This window comes from Ascaphus truei, chromosome 2, assembly GCF_040206685.1.
Source record: "Ascaphus truei isolate aAscTru1 chromosome 2, aAscTru1.hap1, whole genome shotgun sequence".
Lineage (NCBI taxonomy): Eukaryota > Metazoa > Chordata > Amphibia > Anura > Ascaphidae > Ascaphus > Ascaphus truei.
The window spans coordinates 333,864,318-333,879,573 of record NC_134484.1 but is presented as its reverse complement, the minus strand read 5'-3'; the positions used below and the strand labels follow the sequence as shown (position 1 = coordinate 333,879,573).

Genomic DNA, 15,256 nt, shown 5'->3' with positions numbered 1-15,256 from the left:
TTTATGGCCTTGGACTGCCATTTAAACTGGAAGTTAATTTCCAGTAGTTTCTCTGTTTCCTTTGGGATGTTTAGATTTAGTGCCTCCGATTTGGCTTGATTTATTTTAAAACCGGAGATTCTACTGAATTTTTCCAGTAGAGCAAACAGATTAGGCAGCGAGGTAAGCGGTTTCGTCAGAGACAGAATAATGTCATCTGCATATAGAGCTATTTTATGCTCTTGGGAGTGGATTTGTATTCCCGAAATATCGGGATTGCGGCGAATGTGAGCCGCTAGCGATTCCACGCATAAGGCGAACAACAGGGACGAGAGTGGGCATCCCTGTCTGGTCCCGCTTTTAATTTTAAACAACTCTGATGGAAAACCCTGATGTACCACCCTGGCAGTCGGAGTTGTATATAATGCTTTTATTGCCCCTAAGATTTTACCTCCGAACCCAAATGCTCCAAGCGTGGACTCCATGTATGGCCAATCAATCCTGTCGAAGGCCTTCTCTGCGTCTAAACTTAACACTATTCCGCGGACCCCGTTGGCATTGATGTAGTTAATTATATCTATTATCCTTCTAGTGTTGTCGGCCGCTTGTCTATCTCTAATAAAGCCAACCTGGTCCGGGTGGATAAGCCTTGGCAGGATCCCGCTCAATCTATTGGCCAGTAATTTGGAGTATATCTTAACATCCGAATTGATTAAGGAGATCGGCCTATAGCTTTGACAGTTTGTGGGATCTTTGTCCTTCTTATGAATTATAGATATCGACGCCTGGAGCATCTGTTCCGAAAAGGGTTCCCCCGCCAAAACTCCGTTAAATAACTTGAGCATGGGCGCTGCCAGAACCCCGACAAATTTTTTGTAATATAAATTCGAGAACCCGTCGGGTCCTGGGGCCTTAGAGGGTTTCAGATTCTTAATGACCGCGGTCAGTTCCTCCAGAGTGAAATCAGTCTGGATTGCCTCGCGCTCCAATCTGTTCAGCCTAGGAAGGGATGCCTCCTTTAAGAAGGACTGTAATAAATTGTTCGTTTTAGGGTTGTGTGTTACCTTCTCCCCATTATAGAGCTGTTCATAAAAAAGTCTAAACTCTTCCACTATACGTTTAGGGTTGGAGGACATCTCCCCCGATTTAGTTTTAATGGCCTGTATGTTATAACTCGGTTGCCTATTCCTGATCCTGTTAGCTAGCATGGTATCCGGTTTGTTGGCTTTCTCAAAGAATTTCCTCTTAGTCCAACTCATGTCTCTCTCAGCCTGGGATGTGAGGAGGAGGTTAAGTTCTATCCTTACATCCTTCAACTCCTTAAGAATGTCCCCTCTACCTGATCGGCTATGTAGTATAGAGAGCTCATGTAACCTCTTATATAGCTGTGTCAATTTTATTTCCCTCTGTTTTTTCTGTCTTGCTGCTAGGCTAATCAGCGTTCCTCTCATCGTGGCCTTATGGGCCTCCCACAGTGTTATATGGGAATCCACTGTGCCTGTATCTCCATCCTTGTTTTAAATTTTATTAATAAAGATTTCTAACACCATACTGTTGTGCTGTAAATGTTTTGACTTTCAGTACTTTAATAAAGGAGATGTTGCGTGTTTTAAATTTTATTACTAAAGAATTTTTTTTACTAACACCATACTGTTGTGCTGTAAATGTTTTGACTTTCTGTACTTTAATAAAGGAGATGTTGCGTGTTTTAAATTTTATTAATAAAGATTTTTTTTTACTAACACCATACTGTTGTGCTGTAAATATTTTGACTTTCTGTAGTTTAATAAAGGAGATGTTGCGTGTTTTAAATGTTATTAATAAAGATTTTTTTTTACTTACACAAGACCTGCACTACTCCAGTCCTCGATGGCCGCAAACAGGCCTGGTTTTCAGGATATCCTGAAAACCAGGCCTGTTTGCGGCCATCGAGGACTGGAGTTGTGCAGGCCTGACTTACTGTACTGTACACCATCCTACTGTAAATGATTTCACTTTCTGTACATAAATGGTTTTACAAGCAGTACATCATACACCTGTAAATGTTTTGAATTGCTGTACATAAATGTTTTTACTAGCAGTACACCATACACCTGTAAATGTTTTGAATTGCTGTACACTTTCAATGTTTTTAAATTGTATTTGTAAATAAATGTTTTGCTTACTCCATAAATGTTTTTGTACTTACTCCACCAATAAAAGAAAATGTTGATTTGTTTTAAATTGTTCCATTGTCTCCTTTTATACTGTGACAAAATACAGTGTTTCTAGAACATATAGTACAGTACTGTATACTGTAGGCATGCTCAGTACATTACAAGAGTATTAAAACAATACATGCTGTACGGGTATAGAATATACATATGTAGTGGAATACATGAAGAATAAATGCATACTTTTTATTTTTCGGGTTTATTATACAGTATATATTGTGACAGAGTCACTGACAGAAGACTGGAACAGTGAATGGAGAGATGCTGCAGCCAGTTCACAGAGTGTTAATCTCCTCAGACAGAGAAAGCACAGCTGAAGGCTGATTAAACAGGGGCTGAACTCATCAGTGAAACAAGTGCTTTATAAAGCAGGAAGTTGCTCACACAAGGAGAGCTTGTTTTTCCATGTGAGGGTGGAGAGACTTCTCTCGGCTAGGAAGCCCTAGCTGTTGCTCTGGTCCCCCAGTCCTGCGAGAAGCTTTGCTGCTGGGACCAGCTTGGACCCCAACCCAGGATAAAGATACAGATTGCTGCGAGCTGGGCACAGCCTGCTCCCCGGAACCGTGTTCCTGTTTGCTGTTGGAGCTGCATTACAGATAAGACTTTGTTATGATACTTATTGGTTGTACTTTGTGGAGCACATGTTTTGGGCATAACCATATTAGCTGGCTGCCCTGTTAGTAAGGGTTCAAGAAGTGAGTTAGTTTCCCTAACGGGAACAGGCTTTATTTTCTAGAAAGTAGTTTCTTAAAGGGACAGTGCACCCGTACTTATTTTGGTTGTGGCTAATAAACCACTACAGTTTAAAGTTTCCCATCGTGTCTAGCGTCTTACTGACCCCGCCGCGAGGCCGTCCTGCCACAATATATAAAAAAGTATTGCATACGGTCTTAAAACAACAGCATACTGTTTCAGGTTTTCTACAGTATGAAGCTTTCAGTTACAGTATTCTATCCTAATCAATAACAATGGCCACTAAACTGTTGACTCCGGTACATGTTTTTTTTTACAGAAAGCGATATTACCCATCGAAATCCCTCCATTTGCCATTTTTCGCATGATATGACAAAGTTTTCTTTTCTGAGGAAAAACAAAAGTAAAAGTTTTACTGTAATGGTCAGTCAGTCCCCCAAAGAAGTTCCCACAGTCAGTCCCACCAATAATTTTCTCGGGGGCATCTCCTGTTCACATGCGCATGCGCCTACTGTCGATGTGATGACATGCATATGCGTTTCAAGAAGGTTCCAATGTGCATGCGCCTAGCTTTCCACCAATTGTTCATATCTACTGTAGAAGCTGCTCAGCCAATGATATTGCTTACAGGAGAATCGCTTGACTTTTGAATCGCATTGATATTGATATTTCAAAAACAGAATAAAATACGGCAACATTACTCACCATAGACTTTGCCAATCAGCTGGCACCGAGCCACTACCAGTCCCGTATTCTTGATTATACACGTAGTTGACAGGTGACAGCGGGACTACTACACCTGTAGTCAGCTGACGAGGCTGGAAATCGCTTTGGTACATGCAAGCTTGCTGGAATCTGTACGCGAAATCCGGCTCAGGCTGCAGGTATCCGGGCGGGGACAGACAGCAAGGGTTGCCGGTCACCAGGTTTTCACTGATGGTCAGAACATTATTGGAAGTCGGTGCAGGCGCTGGAGCATTGCTTGCCTGTGACTGACGTTTCTTAGTTGGTTTTAACATGACCTTTCGCCTTTTGAAGTCTCCATGATCAAAGATACGGGAAAGATCTGGTGCTACACACCAATACCCTCCTTTAACACTGTGTGCAGGATCAAAACGAAAAAAACATGGATCGATACATAACTTTTTCCTTATTGCACACTTCCACACATGAGCATCTGGTGAAAATTTGTAAAAGTCATAGTTTTCGATAAAATACTGATGAATTTGACCAACTGTTGCCATCTTATCATCTGTTGCATTAATCGCGGTCCATATTAAATAAGCGTACGTTATGTCGGGTTTTTGGAACACAGACTGCAGTGGCGCACTCATGTCGGAACTCTCAGGACAATAGAACACTAGACACTGTGCATTTAGTTTTTAATATGAAAAGCCTAAATTGATACATTATTGTATCTTCTTCAGTACCAAGGCCAATTTACAATGGGCCACTGTGGTATTTTTTTAAACACCTGCAAGTCGACACATTACTGAAGCGCATGCGCATTACAATTTATGAATATCTGCCACCTGGCGGATATGCGAAGAATTGCAACCAATTAAATCCGAACCATTATCAATAAACACATCAACCGCGGGTGATGCCGGCATGAATGCAACATGAATGCGGCATGAACGCGGTGAAGTGCGTGGCATTCGGAAAAAATCCCCCCAAAAATTTGGAGATGTCGGAGAATAAAAGGGGCCGCGGCTGTATGTAATTTTGCAATAAAATGTAATTAAGTGTGTGTATAATGCAACATATCATGAATAGGGATTTAGATCATACACGCCGTGAAGCCATCTCTTTCTCAGCTAAGCTTCTACAGTAGGTCTGTTCATTTGAATAGAGCTTAAATTGAACAAGGGTCATTGAGTTAACAGTACAAGAATATAACTAGTGTTTATGTGGGGGTTTTTTTTCTCTTTTTTGCTTTTGATATCAATGATGTGTTCTTCCTACACACAGCATCTAAACAAAAGGTCAATGTAACATGTTTTCATAATATACAGTAATTGAAAAGCCTCATCTATCAATTCATCTCGTTGACTTCTGATACTGTACCCTCTTATTGTACGGAATAACTTGCAGTAACATTTTCTGAAAGTTGTGTGTATAACAAAATAAGTTGATAACATGCATAGCAACTGCTCCATCTGAATACTGTTCAAAACAAGTCCATGTTGTTCATACTAGTTCAACGGCACCTATTCGTTTTGTGGTATGTCCTGTACTTCATTTTAGTAAAAGGTAAACAAAAAATGACGCACAGTGACAGAATATGATGCATGACTTATACTATGTCTAATAAATGAGAAAAAAGAGCTACCTGAGATCAGCTGTGGGATGTTAATCCATAGAAGAAATCTCATGAGCCAGCAGGCCTATTGGAATTGATATCCTTTATTAACACAATAATGTCACTTTAATATTGTTTGGGACTATACTGTATATATATATTTTTTACCACTATATTTTTGGATAATTGTTTCAAGACTTCTATATTTTTTTTTTCCACGGGATACAATTGAGGTGTCTTCACATGTGTTATGCTTTGCTGAGAACTTATATGTGTATTTTTTAAATTTATCACAAGTTATTAACTTTTTGAGATTAGTGTCACTGCACCTTTATCTGTTTAATACGTGAATTTATGTGTTGGGGATATACACTTAGCACACTAAGAGATATATTTTCCATAATATGTGTCATGCAATTTGTCAGCTCATTCTTTTGCCATTTACCAAAAAAAACAAGCTAGTACAGGGGTATTTACAGCTGCAGTGGCCGTTTTCTAACAAATCACGCGTTGTGTACATCGGAATACCGATGTCATGACTCGGGATTTCTTCCAACTCTACCGCCTTAAGACGCGAGTGCAGCGAGTGCAGAAAATGGCATTTTAGAGTTCTGTTTTTTAAACACCTGAAATTGACACAGTAGCACAGTACTGTAACATTACAATTCCTTCATTTTGTTGCACCCAAAGAAACAGAATCCATGAAATTCAGCAAAGCAATCGCGATAAGCGCTGGTGCCTGGGGCGATTGGCCGCGTTCATGCCACGCGGAGTACAGCAGCGCACACGAAATTGGCGCCGTGATTTGTTTGAATAACGGCCGCTGCAGCTGTACGTTCATTTTACACAAAAGTTCTTTTGTTGTACCCACTCCAATGATGTCTAAAATGTGTCTTACCTCTTTAAAATTGTGTAGGCATCACTGCCAGGCTTTCAATCTGGGATAATTAAACCATGTATATTCACTTTTATAATCAGGGAATTAAAATTAACGCCAAACTTGCTTTAGTGAATAAAGTATTACCTTAGTTCAGAGACGTTCAACTCCAGTCCTCACGCCACCAACAGGTCCGGTTTTCAGGATATCCCATCTCCAGCACAGGTGGCTCGATCCATCCCTGCTTTACTACGGATGGCTCAATTAAAGGCTCAGTCTTTCACTGAGCCTCAGATTCAGTTAACTGTGATAAAGTTGGGATATACTGAAAACCTGCCCTGTTGGGGGGTTAAGGACTGGAGTTGAGCACCCCTGTCTTAGGTTAATTCCACATTAAATAAAGCACCTGTACGAAAACTCTGCTTTGTGAATCTGGGATTTAAACATATTTAGACTAGCCCATGCATTCCAGTATGGCAAATATAGTGCACCCTAATCTATATTGTGGGTGATAAAATAGACATTAAAGTCAATACAAAATGTAAAACAATATAATATATTAGTGTGTCAATCAATTAAAAAATATGATACTGTAGGAAAAACTTTCCTTGAATGAATGAGTTGCTGCTGATCAGAATGGATGTCCCAACATCAGGAACTGAGAACAGAAAAAGAAGACAAGTGCAAAATCTCATAGTGCATTTTCAAAAATAATGTTTAGTGAATAGAAGGTAATAGGTGCATGTACTGTACAGCAAGAATATGAATGTAAAACATTGAGGTATAAAAACAGTCAGGAATCGCCAAGGTAGCCTCACAGGAAAGCCAGTTGGGCTGATGGTATCGGTGCAGGTAAGTAATATCACAGTCACTGCAGCAGTGACGGCGTCAGCTCCAGTAAGGAATTCACCCGATCCCGGTCCAAGACGCACACATCCTATGCTCCACCCGATCGAGCAGGTGTAGCTGGAATCACCTTAGATTGCTGGCCATTATATAACTATTTAATACATCTGTTGGTACAGTATATTTTTATTTTTGCGATCGGGATCCGGTGCTTTCCTTACCAAGGCAGACGCCGTCACTGCTGCAGTGACTCTGACACTACTTACCTGCACCAATACTATCTGCCCAATCGGCCTTTGATTCCTGTGAGGGCCCGGCTACCTTTGCGATTCCTGACAGCTTTTATACCTCAATGTTTTAAATTCATATTCTTGCTGTACATGCATCTATTACCTTCTATTCACTAAACATTCTCTCTAATAATGCACCATGCCAGTTTGCGCTTGTCTTTTTCTATTCTCTGATAACTATGCCTACTTTTTGCTAACAAATACAAATATACTTATCCATATAGTGTGTGTGTGTGTGTGTGTGTGTGTGTGTGTGTGTGTGTGTGTGTGTGTGTGTGTGTGTGTGTGTGTGTGTGTGTGTGTGTGTGTGTGTGTGTGTGTGTCTGTGTGTCTGTGTCTGTGTGTGTGTATTACAGTTGATAGATAATTCACATGTAGATGTAGCTTTCTGTATCTATGTGTTGCATCTTCCTTTGAACAATCCAGTTGAAATAAACTGTTTGTCTTTTTTTTTTTTTTTACAAAGACTCTCTTACAGGAATGGTAAACATCATGACTGATATTATATGGCGCTTTACTGGAGATTTTATGGCCCCTGATATTGTTTGCCGACTTGTTCGCTACTTACAGGTATGTGACCTACACAACGTTTCTACATGATGTGTACTTTTAATATCAGTGTAAAGTCTCAGGTCAATATAGTAGTGTTTCATTTCTAATTAACCCATAGTTACTCTAATTAACCCATCTTAGTTGCTTAGAACAGAGGTGCTCAACTCCAGTCCTCGAGCCACCCCAAAAAGGTCAGGATTTCAGGATATCCTTGCTTCATCACAGGTGGTTCAATGAGCCACCTGTGCTGAAGCAGGAACTGATTGAGTCACCTGTGCTGTCTACCGAAATAATGGCTGTTACAGAATACCCATTCACTTATAATAGCAGAAAACACATCCTGCACAATATTTTGGAGTGTTCCTTTCAAAGACCCACAATCCACACCCATATCTGACCATGATAAATGATGAATGGTTACCTGAACAATAAAAATGTTAATTCTGTCATTTGTATTCTTCCTTCCACCAGTTAAGACGAAATATCTCTGCTATACAAGTCTATAATATTCCTCATTCTGAGACAATTATTTTTTAAAGTCTGACCTTAGTACAATATATTACCATCATACAGTAGGTAAAGAAAGTAAGCTTTCTCATTACATATACAGTAGTACTTTGTAGCAAATCTGAGGGGAAATGTGTAGCTAAGCTAGATGGAGAAACATATATGTGATATAATAAAAAAAAATGTTGAAAACTCAACTATATTTTTAGAGATTGACATTCTATTCAAAGAAAAACATCTTTGATTCCCTCTTGTCCTATTTGACAAAGAAGCATTATATTTGTGAATGACAGAACATTAGGTTTTTGATATATTTTAGATAACAATTGGTTTTCTGTAGACTTTAGAAAATGACAATTTCAATTAAGACTGTAACTTAAGACAGCTCTTTTCTTATTCTGCTATAAACCTGTATGGCTTATTTGAAATAAAATTTATATTAAAAAAAAGATGCTGTCATTTTAATTTCTTTGATTCCAGATAAAGACTTTTGAAGGTCAACAGGATTTTGGATCCCAAATTATTGATTAACTCAAAAAATTCAGGATTGGAATTAGGTCTCGGATTATGAAACCTAGTGTATGATGCCATGCAATTAATTTTCCTTGTATTTTGCTTTAAAATGCCATTATCACATACTGTACGCAGATTTTTAAATAAAGGAAATAACATTAAAAGAGAACTAACATTAAAGGGAGAAAGTAGAATTCTATGTCATAGCTGTAGCCAGAGTTCGACAAACCTATACATCTGCACGCCCCGGGCGAGTGGATTTAACATCATGGCGAGCTCCTATTGGCCCAAGCAGCACACATGTGGTACTAGGTGGCGAGTAGATTTTTTTGCTCGGCGAGTAGATTTTTTGGTGATTTGTCGACCACTGGCTTTAGCTATTATCCTCTTATTATTTTTTGGGAAAATCTAAATATCTTTTGTACAGTATGTATCAAGTTGAAAATCTGCAATGTAAATAAAAATGGTTTGAAAGACCTGCATCGAGTGCCAGTGCAGGTATCTGCTCCTATATTAACTTCCATTCAAGTTGTGAGGAGTTAACAGTGGAATGGGTTGCGATAACTCATACCAGGTGTTCATGCATGTGCCCCTTAGAATCTTAAAAAGTACAGAAAATCTTACATACTCCTCCAATTTTTTACTCTATTTCTTTTCGTTTAGATTGGATGCTCTTTAAAGTTGGTATCTCATTACCTACTACATCAATGTTCGTTTGTTGCAATTTTATTGTTAATGTTTGCCACCCGATCATACTGCAGTGCAGAATATGTTAGTGTGTTGTAAGTAAATAATAATAAATGACTACATAATAATAACAACTCTGTATAGATTGCAATAAGACATGAAGAGTGCTTCACCTACTAGCAGGTTGTTTCTTGAGTATTACCAAATTTACTGTGAGCAGAACGAGTATTTATGCAGCTGGTTAGTCTCTTATCTCCATTAATCTCTCCCGTTCCACTTCTTTGGAATAAAATGCGTAAACTGTACACCTTAGTTTAAGGTGGTTTTGAGATAGAGAACGAATGTGTCGCAAGTTCATTGCGTTCTTGTTCCTTAATTGTTACTTGTCACTGAAGCTCATTGTTGTTCATCTTATTAAGAAATGACTGTACATAAAGTCATACTTAGTAGCAATTCTATAGATTCCCCACAAAAAAAATCTACAACTAAAATATTCTGCCACTTGGACTTTTATTTTCTTATTGGAATAAGATTTCAATAATTCCCTACCTGCTCTGTCTGTTCATGAAGGTACAGATGTCAGAAAACTTACACTCTCCAGAGCCGCGACGGAAAAAACAAAAACCCACTGGTTGTGTTTTCTGCTATTATTAGTAAATTGGTATACTTTAATAACAGTCACTATATCGGTATGGAATTATTGAAACCTTGTTCTAATAAGAAAGCGAAAGTCCAATTGGCAGAATATTTTAGTGGTAAAATTGTTTTGCAGAATATATCATTACTATGAAGTATGACGTTGATCAGATAGGCTACGATAGTGCTGCCATGGCATCAATGCGGGGGGTCCATGCTTTCGGATCGAACTCACCATAGCGGTGATCCAGTAGCGTTAGGCAGCTTTGGTCACGCTCAGCTTGCCCAGGTGCTGGACACAGTAAGTCTTGCTACATCTATACATAATAATAATTCTCATCATGAATAAAATATCAAAGAATACATGTACTATTTATAGCTAAAGGACAGCATACCATTTCCATAAAAGCACTGCCTAATTATCCACGATGTGCTCAATACTTGTAAGTCCTTTTCATGTGAACATGTGATCAAAAAATACATGATGATTGCTTATGTCTGCATTGAACTTTTTAGTGCTGCATTCTGTTGTTACTTTATGTGTGAATGTTTATACTTCATGGAAGGAAAAGTATAAAAATAATACATAGTGTAACTCTATCCATAAGGAAAATAATTTTGACTGGGTTTCAAATATTTGAAAACTCTTATTCTAAATTCTCACTCATGGCATATTAATAAAAACTCTCTCTAAAGGACAAAGTTTGAAAAAATTGCATTTGTGGTCATTATTTCAATGTACTGTATTTATGGTCTTTTAATTGTCTCTTATGAGTTATGGCATAACAGAATGTAAATTAGTGCCCCCGCAAAGATACACAGTTAACAGTAATCCCCCCTCCCCTCTCCCCCCCCCCCCCCCCCCACCACCCCCTAACTTTCTTGTAATTTCTAATGATATCCTGGGATTATTCATTAAACTGTGGTTGTGCTGATTGCGGCACTATGACATGAAACTTCCACTTACATGCTTCATTAAGAGTTTCTGTGCGATAGTGCTCTTATGGGCAACACATATAGTGTAGATAAAATCTTTGCTGAAAGTTCAGAATTGATTCTAAATAAAGCTCCTAATCAATGTTTTGTAAAGCTGTCTTCCCATTCCCCTTCCATTGAATAAAGCACAAATTTTCCAGAGCAAGGGGAAGACACTAAGCTCTTTTATGGTATTTAATGTAGAAGTAGATAGCACAAGCTGGGCAGTCGTAAACCAACTTTTCTTTTAAGTCAATAGGTAAGCTCCAAATTTTCAGACGTTTCGGTCCAGGCATGGACTTTCCTCCATGCCTGGACCAAAATGTCAGAGAATTTGGAACCTCAGTAGGATGAATTCCCAGGTGTGTGCACTTTATCACTGGCATAGAGTCAAATCTCTACCTGAAACTGGACAGACACACTTGTTTAGGTTCCAGATTCTCCAAAACGGTATATTTTATCTCGAAGCAGTTCATACATCAGTCGGTTGCCAATGATGTCGCTCTCACGACAGTCTCAATTCACAGTGCAAAATGCCTCGTCTGACCTAAGTTAAACATCACACGGTACGAGTTATTAGAATTACACGTATTATGCAAGGGATTTCATAGAATTAAACAGCCACAACTGTGGCACAAATTGATTACATCTACTTTAAATGGGTTCTATAAATAGACACAAAGCTTCAATAGATCAAACAATACTCCTTAAGTATTTGTGGGGTTATATGTATTTTATCCGATCTCCTTAGAATATGCATGACACTGATCTACAGTACTTACAACATTTTTTCTTTCTTTGTGTAGGTTGTCCTTCTGTATGCTTCTACATATGTGCTAGTGTCTCTCAGTATAGACAGATATCATGCCATTGTTCATCCAATGAAATTTCTCCAAGGAGGTAGGACAAATTACTTACTCATGTTTCATAAAGTTGATTATTTACATCTAATTTTAGTTGATACATTTGGGTGTTATCCACTTCTACTGTATATACAATGTGTTCATCCTCCACAGCTGCACTATCTTCACCGTTTTATGAGTAGAAGTATAAATTCCACTTCAGGTTTATTTTCACATTGTGGTATGGTGTACTGCAGGGGTGAGCAAACTTTTTACGTCGGGCCCCCCTTTTCATCCATGAAATTTCTCTGTCCCCCCCCCCTCCCTGCCTGATGTAATCAAAATCACATTTAAAAAAAATCCTTTATTAAACGGTATACAATGTAAATACAAATATGTCTAAATACTTACATATTTCAACAGCTCGCTCTTGCAAAATTAGGCTGGGTCTACGCTGCCGCTGAGAGCGGTGACATCACCAACTCTCCAAGCACCCAGTGCAGGGTGTCCTCCATAATTTTGCAAGCGTGGATCGAGGCTATTTGTATGTGTGTGTGTTTGTGTGTGTCTGTGTGTGTATTGACTGCTGCTGAGCGTGCTTCAGTCAATTTTGTTTGTCTCCCAAAGCGCCAAGCTTGAGAGAACGTACGTGCACAAAGGCAATCCTTTTTTTTGGGGGGGGGGCGGCATTCATCAACCTCTTTGCTACCTCCCTTCCCTCTTCCCCCCCCCCCCTTTATTTTCCTTTCCCGCTCCCTTTTTTTCTTCTCCCATTTGCCTTTTTATTCTCCCTGCTCTTTGGCTTGCTGTCCCCAGTGTCATCCAAACTCCTACCTACATTATTATGTACTGTATTTATTTATTTCCGTTTTCAATGTTGTGTTTTCACTTTTTTTAAATTATTTCTTTACATTCATTGTATGATTGATTTAGTGGCAGCCGACCCTTTCACTTGCAGAGGATTGCAGCAAAGCAGGTTGCCAGCGGAGGAGAGCAGGACCACAGTGCAGGGCACACACCGGAAGGAGTGGCGTTTGACATCACAGCGCTGGGGTGTGCTCCTCCCCCGTACCTCCGAAGCCCCCGCGCATGCACACACCATCACGTGGCCGCCACCTGCACTATCCTGTTCAGCCGCCCGCGCACAGCTTCTTCCCCTGCCTGCGCACAGCTTCTTCCCCTGCCTGCGCACAGCTTCTTCACCTGCCCACGCACAGCTTCTTCCCCTGCCTGCGCACAGCTTTTTCACCTGCCCTCCTGCACACAGCTTCTTCGTCTGCCCGCGCACAGCTTCATCGCCTGCCAGCCTGCACACAGCTTCTTCACCTGCCCGTGCACAGCTTCTTCGCCTGCCCTCCTGTGCACAGCTTCTTCGCTTGCCAACCCGTGCACAACTCTTCGCCTGCCCGCGCATATCTTCTTCGCCTGCCCGCCTGCGCACAGCTTCTTCGCCTAACCTGCCACCGCACAGCTTCTTTGCCTGCCCGTATACAGCTTCTTCACCTGCGCACAACTTCTTTGCCTGCCCACCCGTGCACAGCTTCTTCACCTGCCTGCGCACAGCTTGTTTGCATTCCCGCGTGCAGCTTTTTTGCCTGCCCGCGCACAACTTTTTACCCTCCCGCGCACAGCGTCTGCCAGCCCGTGCACACCAGGTTTTGTCGCACGCCGCCTGCGCCCCCCCTAAATAATCTTGCGCTCCCCCCAGTTTGCGCACTGCTGCTTTCAATCATAAAAACCCCCACACACACAATCACAACGCAGTCACAGCACACATACTCAATCACAACACACTCACACACAGGCACAACCCACACTCAATCACAACCAATACACTCAATCACAACACACAATCCCAACCGGCACAGACACAACACAAACACACCCACAATCAAACCCACAACACACACACACAATCACAACACACACTCACAACACACACACACACAATCACAATCAACACAGGCAACACACAACACACAAACTCAATCACAACACACACAACACACACACACAATCACAACACACACACAACACACACTCATAAGTCATTCACTTTCACCTGGGGAGTACTAAGCATGCTCTGGTGGGGAAACAGACAGGAGGAGGAGGGGATGTCTGTGGGCAGAGAGAAGCCCCGCCCCCGCAGCAAGCCACAGAGAAGCAGCAGCACGGAGCTTGGTCGCCCATGCACAGCATCTGCCCGCTCCCAAGTTTCACCGCACGCAGCCTGCGTTCCCCCTAAATCTTTCACCCTCCAGTTTGCGCACTGCTGGTGTACTTTATGACCTTGACCTTAAATGAAGTTGAATAAAAACAATTGAAAACACACTCAGAAAATTAGATTTAATCCAAGCACATCTAATGATCCAATGCCATTGTTTTAAAATGTTGTTCCTAATTCACGTCTCGTTCATAGGTTCCACTTCGGTTCGCCATATGTACTGTACGAAGCATTTGCATCGGATCATTAGATATACTTGGATAAAATCTAAGTTTGTGAGTGTGTTTTCACATGTTTTTACTCAACTTCATTTAACTTCATACACCATAGAGTTTCTTTTGTTGTTGTGTGTTTTTATCGTGTATAGGACAATGTAAAAATAAACCTGAAGTTGAATTTATACTTCTACTTGAAGACATGTTGATCTAGGATTAGTAGTCGGGGAAGGACTCCTAAAAGCAGCAACAATTACTTCAAAAGGAACTGACTTGCCTATCATTATCTAATTACTTATGTGTTTTGGAAAATGTAGTCATGTTTATGTAGCCCTGTTTCCTCCACCCCTAAGTGAGATCAGGGGGTAGCTGTAATTAGCTACTGGTGCTGTCCTTTACCTGTTGGCTCATAGGAGCCTAAGCCTCCGCCGCTGGGAGCCTGGGGTGAATTTCTCTTACCACTTACTATATGGTGCAGCGGCTCCACCTTTGAGGGATCCCAGCAGAGTGAAACCAGCCCCTCACAGGACACTCTTACAATGAACACATACACATTAGTAAAAATAGAAAGGGCTTTACTGGTAGCATAACTAGGTGTAACACATCATATAACACTCTATATGGATCACTAATAATAGAACTATCCTCCAGACCTCGCCGGGCCGTATCCCCACCTTGTGCCCAATACTGTGAATCTCACACAAGTCCCCAAGAGTCCCACAATACCCCAAGGGTGTGCATGGTGTTAAAGTTGGTGCACTTGATGACTGTACCTGCTCGGGGCTCCTGCACCCGGGTACAGTAGAACAACAGAAGAAGACCCATCTGTGTAGATGCACCGAAGTCTCCGAGATGGCGACCTCTTTCCAACAGAATGATCTCACCACACAGATAGTCCCTTTATC

At 40.7% G+C, this 15,256-nt stretch overlaps 1 protein-coding gene across 1 annotated transcript in view; it reads left to right on the top strand.

Moving 5' to 3' along the window:
* Positions 1-15,256, top strand: part of NPSR1 (neuropeptide S receptor 1) — a 376,437-nt gene that overhangs the window by 173,839 nt on the left and 187,342 nt on the right. The window contains exons 3-4 of the mRNA XM_075589097.1: positions 7,667-7,770; positions 11,877-11,970. Of these exons, the coding sequence (XP_075445212.1) occupies positions 7,667-7,770; positions 11,877-11,970 (198 nt within the window). The remainder of the gene's footprint in view (positions 1-7,666; positions 7,771-11,876; positions 11,971-15,256) is intronic.